The following is an 8,449-nucleotide window of genomic DNA, read 5'->3' on the forward strand; positions in this document are numbered from 1 at the left end:
AAAAAAAAAAAAAAAAAAAAAAGAAAGAAATGAGCCAGCTGCTTGACATTGGGCAAGTTATCCTCTCTGAAACACAATTTCTACAAAGAAGAAATTGGACTGGGAGATCTCTAAGGTTCCTTGAAACTCTCAATTTGTTCCCTGTTCACATACTAGATGACTTAGGTGTGGCAGAGCTCTTGAGGGATCATCAGACGGAGTCCTAGGGTTCAGTCTGATTTCATCTACAGCAGGCAGGTGGGAATTCCTTTAGTTGACTGCGTTTTTCAGGATGTCCCACCTTTTTGAGTCTGAGGAGTAGACGATTCATAGGTTCTGTGAATGACATACTGTAGCAGGATAAATAGGATATCTAAAAAGTTCCTTCATTGGGTGCAAAGGTAAGGCACTCTCCTCTTGCATGGACAGTAGTTTTGTAACAGAGAATATTTTGGTCACACTTCACTTCAATTTCAAGCAGCCTTGGATTATATTCTGAACTGCTATGGATTCGTAATAGAGGGAACACTGTAATGCTTCTCAGATGTCTGATCTTTGTAAATGTGGCTACAAACAATGCATTATCCCCAATAACAGACTGCTCTAAATTACTTTCTCAGATTACATATTGTGCCCCCAAGACCTAAGGGTACACTGCCAGACCTTTGACCAAAGACCAACAAAATCCCCATCCTCTGACCAAACGCCAGCTTCAGTCACTGTACTTTGGCTGGGCTTCTCCCCCCTGCAGCGTCAGCTGGCCTGCACATTTCCTTTCCCCACTCAGCTCCTGCTGCCTGGTAATCACTGAATTGGCAGGACTGCCGACTCTGGTGAGTAATGGTCAGACAGGGGTAGTGCACTGGGCTAAGACTGACTGTATGGGAGAACATTGGTGGTCATGAGCTTCCCTAAACCTCCATCAACAGTCATATTATTTTCTCTGTGGACCGTGTGCCCTTGCACTTGAGGACCTAATGTACCCCGACTGGTTTCGACGATTTGCTTGACTCTGAAAGCCTCTGAGCTAACACTTTATTGTTTTGCTGAGGCAGGAATTGAACGCACACCCTGTGAGATTGGTATAAAGTTCAGAGTGAGTCTCTTTGCCAGTTAGTGTTAGTCAAACACCTAACAGCTGGGCATGGCTCCTTTTAGGCATCTAAGATTTGATCTCCATTAATTTTCCTGACAACCCAGTGAGATTCTTCTTACTATTATCCCAGTTTTATGTATGAGAGAATTATATATTCTAGTGCTAATCATACATTTAAAAATTCTTGGAGGTCTAAGAGTGTCTCCTTCCCCGAGAGGGAGGGGAGGTAAGGGCAAACTGTGGGTTAAGGGGCGAGTTCCTAGCACACACCATTGTATGGAGGCTCTGTTCTTCATTGATGGATGAATTTCTTCCCTTCATTCCCAGTCTCTATTTTTATTCCTTTCCTCCATGAATTCTTGTAAATAATGTAGTGTTTTGTATGTATGTGTTTTTAATTGACTTATGTGTCTAATTGCGCTTACATCTCATTTTCCTCCTTAATTTTTGAATTCAAGGGAATTCCCTAGTGGTCCAGTGGTTAGGACTCTGCGTTTCCACTGTAGGGGGCACGGGTTCAATTCCTGGTCAGGGAACTAAGATGCTGCATGCTACACCACAGCCTAATGAAAAAACATTTCTTTTAAATTCAAAACTATGTTTTTAATATCCAACCATGTCACTAACTGTGTATCTAGTTCAGTGCTTCAGTCTGCAGCATGTTATTCCATAGGATACATTCTTAGCATTTTATGTATCCAGCCCCCTAGTTATGGACACTAGGGGAATTTTATATATATAAATCATATATATATCTCATATCTATATATGTAGAAGTGATGTGTCACAGCACATATGTAAACCACACTTTACTAAGTACCGCCAGATGGCTTTCCAAGTGACTGTACCTGTTTATACTCCTACCACCAATACATACTGTGATATTATCCATCAAAGTTTTATTTGAATTGGCTTCTGATTTTCTTAAGTTTTTGTATGGCTGGACAATTACCTGGAAGTCTTAGCAAAAGAAAGGTGAGGGGAGTTGGGTGAGTTAGGGCTCCCCTGGTCCCCTCCCCGCACTGATTTACCTCTCCCATCCTCCTGTCCTCCCCCATGTCCCAGAACCTGCTGGAAGAAATTTTCTCTCTGAACCTTCTCCGTGAACAGCTTTTTCCCTTTTTCTCAGAGTTTTCACCACACATCAACAGAGTGTCCTCCTCGTTCCCTGCTCTCAGAATCCAAATTCTTCCTACTTTTGTGAGGTCCAATTTAAGACCTAGTTCCTCCATGAAGCCCTAATGATTCTAGCCTACATGTGTCTCTTCTCATTTTGACTGTATCTCTCTCATTTGGGGGATTTGTTTATGTTTAATGTAACTCTCTTTTATGTTCTATGTTGTTTCCAAAAGAGAGACCGGGCAAATTAAACGTGTCCTATCTGGTCAGCCCCATCATTAGTTTCTTCACTTCATTTGACTTATACTCTCCCAGCACCTGTGGGAAAATCAGATATTGCCAGCCCATCTCATCCACCTCCTCAAGTCAATCCTCCATAGGATTATAGAAAGATTTCACTAGCAGAAGAAACATAGAACAAGCCTTATATCTGCAAAGTATACATCCCGGGGACCTTGCAAAATTCCTCTCACTGGTTACCCATATCCGTATTGACTCAGAGTTTGTGCAGTTAAAAAGTGTGAGGTAAATCCCAGGTGTGTCTGTGGAACTCGCTGCTGAGCTTCGGCCTGGTACCCACGGTGCTGTCCTCACTGATCCTTCAACAATCACCTGCTCATTTCCTGAGCAAACACGGTTCTTAGCAGAAAATGATCTCTTTCTATCTCTTTCCCATAATCCACCCACCGAAATTAAATGAATTGGGAAAAATACCCTTTCCCACCTCTGATTCACTATACTGTTTTCCATTCTCAGTTTTACCAAAAAAAACTCCAGTTTTTATAACAAAAATTTCTAGTTACTAAGCCAAAATTGACTTTCTTCTTTCTTACAATCAGAATTTTGACGTTATTCAGGATGGCATGAATCTCCTGTAAAAGTACATTTCTCAATCTGTTTGGCAGCTGAAGGTTTATGTGACGGTTATTGCCATTAAAATGAAAGCCAAAGTTACTGCGTAAGACTTTCAGTGATGTTCCTCAAAGAGAAATAACTCAGGGGCACTCACCATTGCCCCTCGTCCTTTCTTATTCCTCTTAGACTGTGGTCATGATGCCTGGGGAAGAGGGTAGAGTAGGTGCCACTTGGGTGTCATGAAGATGGAGACAACATACGCTAAGGATGGCTTAAAGGAAAGATAAAAGGAAGCTGGGTCTCTGATGACGTCGTGGAGCTACCATACGCATCCTGGACTCTGTTCCTCTAGGTGCTTTGTAACGTAAGAAAAAAATAAAACTTCTAATATGTCCAACCACTGTTTTTTTTGGGTGTTATCTATTACACGCTGTCAAACGCAAATCCTGATTGTCATTTGTCTTTGACAAACCGCTTCTCTGGAAGAATCTTGCCCTGGTTCAAAGGCAGCTTGGTAGGAAAAAAATCTGGTGTTTTTGGAGAGCCCAAAGTTTCTCCAGGTCAGACCCCTAGTGTCCACATATCATGCTGTGTACTCTGCCTCTTTCTTCCATCTCATGAACCTTCTGTAGGTGATGTGGGATATCACCCAGTGGTTTAGATGTTTTCGGCAGACTCTTCCTTGCTGGTGGAGAATTCCTGCAAGGATAAAGCACTTCAGTTTCTTGCAGTGCGGGGGTGAGCATATGGCCTGCTTCTGTCCAAGGAGATCCAGAAGGGAAGGCAACTGGGAAGCTCCTCTCACAGAAAGGGACCCGTGAAAACGAATGTCCCTTCCTCTTCACTGGATATGTTGCTTAGAAATGCTGAGTCATCTTGTGATCAGTGACTCCGTGAGGGAGTGAAGACCTGGGTGAGAAACACTCAGGCCCTTGACCTATCTCCAGGTCACACCACCAATCCTGGACACGAACTGCCTTTGAACATCCGGTTAATTGTTTTTTCCACTTTCGGGTATATTCTGTTACTGGCACTTGAAAGAACTCTAAATGATACAGGGTTGTCAGAATAGGGCTGGCTGCCACCTTCACAATTTCTAGATCTGTTTCTTTGAATTAAGCTCCTCTGTTCCCTTGCCATGTAGTTCCCTGAGCCGCCTGTGTTGCTGGTCATCAGACAAGCCCAGACAGGCCTGAATCTGCAAGGAGTGTAGTTCAGGCTTTATGCTGGGACTCTGCTTTACAACCGCAATGTAATTCCTATTCTAATTCTTGACTTTTTTAGTATTGTAAATTTTAATACAATCACCACTGTGTGGTATGTTATTTTTTAAAATAGTAAAACAATTTGGATGCTTGATAAAAAGTCTTTACAAGGGAAACAGGATTGTGATAAAATATCAGAATTATATTTAAAAAAAATCCACAAACAGGAATTGAAATATGTGGAGTCAAACTTTTATTACCTAATTGAAATGTTTGAAAATATTTTGCAGGTTTTTAGGAACAATTAATAGCCTTCAAACAAGATACCAAAGATAAATATTTTATTTGCTACAAATAAGTATTGTCTTATTTCCGTGGGTACATCCTAATATATCTCCAGATGAGATATTTGCTGCTAGTTAACCCGGTGGTATTAATTTATGCTTTAAATCAAGTAGGGACTGCAAGGTAGATAGGCTGAATATTTAACATTTCCGTTCGAATCGTCAAGGTACATATAAATCTTAAATCGTTCTTCAGTCTCTTTTCCCACAGTGGCAGGAGTGCTGTCTAGATGGTCAGTTCTAAACCGAGTCAGTCCAGCTCTGTCTACCTGCACAGAACACTTGAGTGAAACATGAAAATTTCAGTCAGTCATCTGACTAGTTTCAGACTCACAGGCAAAGCATTGGAATGATTAAACTTCTCACTTTCCACAGATATTTGGGCAAGTTAGTGAAACAGTCTTTGTTTTTTTCCTGAAGAAGATACCACATGACCAAGAGGAAAGCTCTGACCTGTTATAATTAAGGAAAATAATCCTGTATCTCTGTGTATTACAACCACACATTGTTACCAAGAATGTTCAGCTTCCTGAATGTTGAAGTGGTATTCTGAGAGGAAAGACTGCTAGATAGAGATTTGGGAATTATCTTTTAGACGAGATTAAATTAGTAAGGAAATAGTGGGTTAGCCTAGGATTCTGGGTCAGTCAGAAACCAACCCTGGTCTAAATAAAAATTAGATAAGTTCTTTGTGTAGCTATTACTAGAGGGCTTTGACCCCCCATTCAGACAACCCTTTGATTTTTATTCTACTGGCAAGAACCCCAGGGAGGGAGTGGGCGACTGGTGTCTCTAACCTAAACCCCAATAACCCTAAACTGCCAATATTAAGCTAGTTCAAGAGGTACAGGAGAAAGGAGAGCTTTTGAGACTTGAGTGTGGTGTGCCTTCCTTGGCAATACTCAGACCATGGGAGAGCATGTGACCGAAGCACTGTAGCCATGGAACCAGAGCAGAAAGTACTCTGAAGAGTCCAATCATCTTCATTTTCACAAATGAGAAAACACATCCAGGCAGATTCTGGATGAAATCTCAGATCTCTTGATTCATTTACTTCCATGTTCTTCCAGTCCATCACTGGACCAAAAGACTATTAAGAGAGTAATGAAGGAAAAAAAAAAGGAGATGCTCCAGCTTTGGATATCAATGATGTATATGAATTTACTCCGAAGAACACTGGGCAATAGAAAGGAATTTGCTATGGGTCTCAAAATCTACGAAAAGACTTCACCAAAAACGCCAAAATAGTGCCCCCAAATAACAGTCTCACTTGGGTGTGAAAAACTAGTACAAATGTCATGATCACTGTAATAAAGTTGTTCACACCTCTCCGCCTTCAGGGTCTGGCCAATAGTGTATAAAAACAAAGGACTGGGCTACACGGGAGTTGAAGCATAACATTATTAGGACTTTGGTGACGGCTAGATTGGAAACGGTGGGGCTGGGTGTAGAGGGAGGGGCAGTGGGGAGTCAGCTTGCTTGATGGAAGCAGGTCTGAGAGAGACAGAGAGATAAAGACAGAGAGACAGAGACACAGGTGGGAGCAAGCAAGTATTTATTGCCCAAATTTCAAAGCAGGGACGGTTGGTGAAAATGGATGTCATACTCTCTCTAACCCCACCAAGGTAAGGCACCCTCCTTCTATTTATTATGGGTATTATTACCTATTATTATTTTTTTAGAAATCTTTTTATTATTTTAGTAGGTACGGAAAATTGCCCTTCCCTTGTTTTTGTTTTGTTTATTTTTCAAAATTTACCTAGTTACTTTTAAGATTATTCTTTCCATGACCTTTAGAATTTTCAGAAAAATCCTCCAAATCCTGGAAATAAGACAAAGGTGAGCAGCACATCTTTTTAACAGCATATCACTTTAGGGCTGTAGAAAAATGTACTTAGTTCATTGTTTACTGTTGATTAAGGCCCCAGACTTAGTGAAATTACTTGCTAAATTCTAGATTTTTGTCTGGTGGAGATGCAAATAATTTCTGTCTTGTGAAACAGATCATCTCTAAGATTTACAGCCTGTTGGGAACTAATCAGTTTAAAAAAAAAATCAGACTTGGCAACCTTGGGACTTCCCTGGTGGCACAGTGGATAAGACTCCGCGCTCCCAATGCAGGGGGCCCGAACCAGCGTTGGATCCCTGGTCAGGGAACTAGATCCCACATGCATGCTACAACTAAGGAGCCTGCCTGCCACAACTAAGACCTGGTGCAACCAAATAAATAAACATATTTTTAAAAATCTCATTAAAAAAAAACAAAAAACTTGGCAACCTTATCCTAACATTTCTTTGTTAAATTGATTATATATACTGAATTTTTCAAATACTCTCTGAATCAATCATAACATCTTACTCATTAATGATCTTTGACGTGTTCATTTTGTATTTGCTGGATGATTATGCTGTTACCTTTTTGAAAATTATCCTTTAACAGAATATTTTTTCCTAGTATCCCTCCAAAAATATCTTGTTGAGCTTTTGAATGGAATTCATTTCATTTATAGATTCTTTTGGGGAGAATTGACATCCTTACGGTACTGAGATTTACTATCCAAGAACTAGCCTTTTTTTTACTTTGCTTAGTTTTCTTCATTTAGGTACTACACATTTTTTGTTCAGTTTATTCTTGGGTAATTTATGTTTTTGTTGTTAATGGGAGTTGTTTCCATTTTTATTTTCTAACTGGTTAATTTTTGGAATGAAAGAAAGTGTATGTGTAGGGTATGTTCTATAATTATGCCTTACTTTACTGAAAATGAGCTATAGTTTACAATAAAAAGGTTTTCTTTTTGTTTTTTTGTGGTACGCGGGCCTCTCACTGCTGTGGCCTCTCCCGTTGCGGAGCACAGGCTCCGGACGCGCAGGCTCAGCGGCCATGGCTCACGGGCCCAGCCGTTCCGCGGCATGTGGGATCTTCTCAGACCGGGGCACAAACCCACGTCCCCCCGCATCCGCAGGCGGACTCTCAACCACTGCACCACCAGGCAAGCCCCAATAAAAAGTTTTTTTAAGCCACCTGATTATGTAAATAGTCTAAATATGACAATTAAAAGACAAAAAGTTTCTCATCACACACCAAAAAAAAAAAAAAATTGCAACTATGTATGGTGATGGGTGTTAACTAGACTTATTGTGGTCAACATTTCACAATATATATAAATATCAGATCATTATTTTGTACATCTGAAACTAATATGTTTTATGTCAATTATATCTCAATAAAATAAAATAATATCCATAATAAAAATAAAGTGTGTGTGTATTTATTGGATAACCTCCCATCTTACTGAATTCTTATATTATTTCTAATAGTTTTTTTTAGTTTTTTTAGATATACTATATTATAATCAAATCATGATAATTTTGCTGCTCCCTTGCCAATATTTGTAATTCTTATTTTCATAAAGCACATTTAGAACACTGCTGAATAATAAATGGAATAGTGGGCACCCTTGTTTTGTATAACATTATCATATTTAGTTTGAGGTGCAGTTTTTGAAGGCACTAGAGAGAGAACGTGTTTTTAGGAAAGGTCTCCTTAAATAGCTCAGTCTCTATTTTTGCTTAGTTCTCTTCTCCTATTAATCATACCTCAAACATTGACTCCTCTGTGTGTTGAAGACAGGTCGGGAGCTCTGCTGATACTCACATGCTAACATACCAGCTTTATTATTGTTATATTAATCAACTCCATATAAGCAACTGTAACGCTCTCTAAATTTACCTGGCATCTCAAAAAAAAAAAAGATTGCTGCTTTTGGAGGTAAAAGAAGGGTTTTTTTTCTTTTTTTTTTAAGGCTGGATGTGCACTTAGAGAAAGTGGTAGGAACAGGATGTACCATTCC

General features: G+C 39.8%; 1 protein-coding gene across 1 annotated transcript in view; it reads right to left on the minus strand.

Annotated features, from left to right (window-relative positions):
* Nucleotides 1-2,307, minus strand: part of BRI3 (brain protein I3) — a 5,446-nt gene extending 3,139 nt beyond the window's left edge. The window contains 1 exon segment of the mRNA XM_007463138.1: nt 2,107-2,307. Coding sequence (XP_007463200.1) covers nt 2,107-2,307 — 201 coding nt within the window.
* Between the last annotated feature and the right edge of the window lie 6,142 nt (nt 2,308-8,449).

The sequence above is a fragment of the Lipotes vexillifer genome, unplaced genomic scaffold (genome assembly GCF_000442215.2).
Source record: "Lipotes vexillifer unplaced genomic scaffold, Lipotes_vexillifer_v1.1 scaffold1640, whole genome shotgun sequence".
Classification (NCBI taxonomy): domain Eukaryota; kingdom Metazoa; phylum Chordata; class Mammalia; order Artiodactyla; family Lipotidae; genus Lipotes; species Lipotes vexillifer.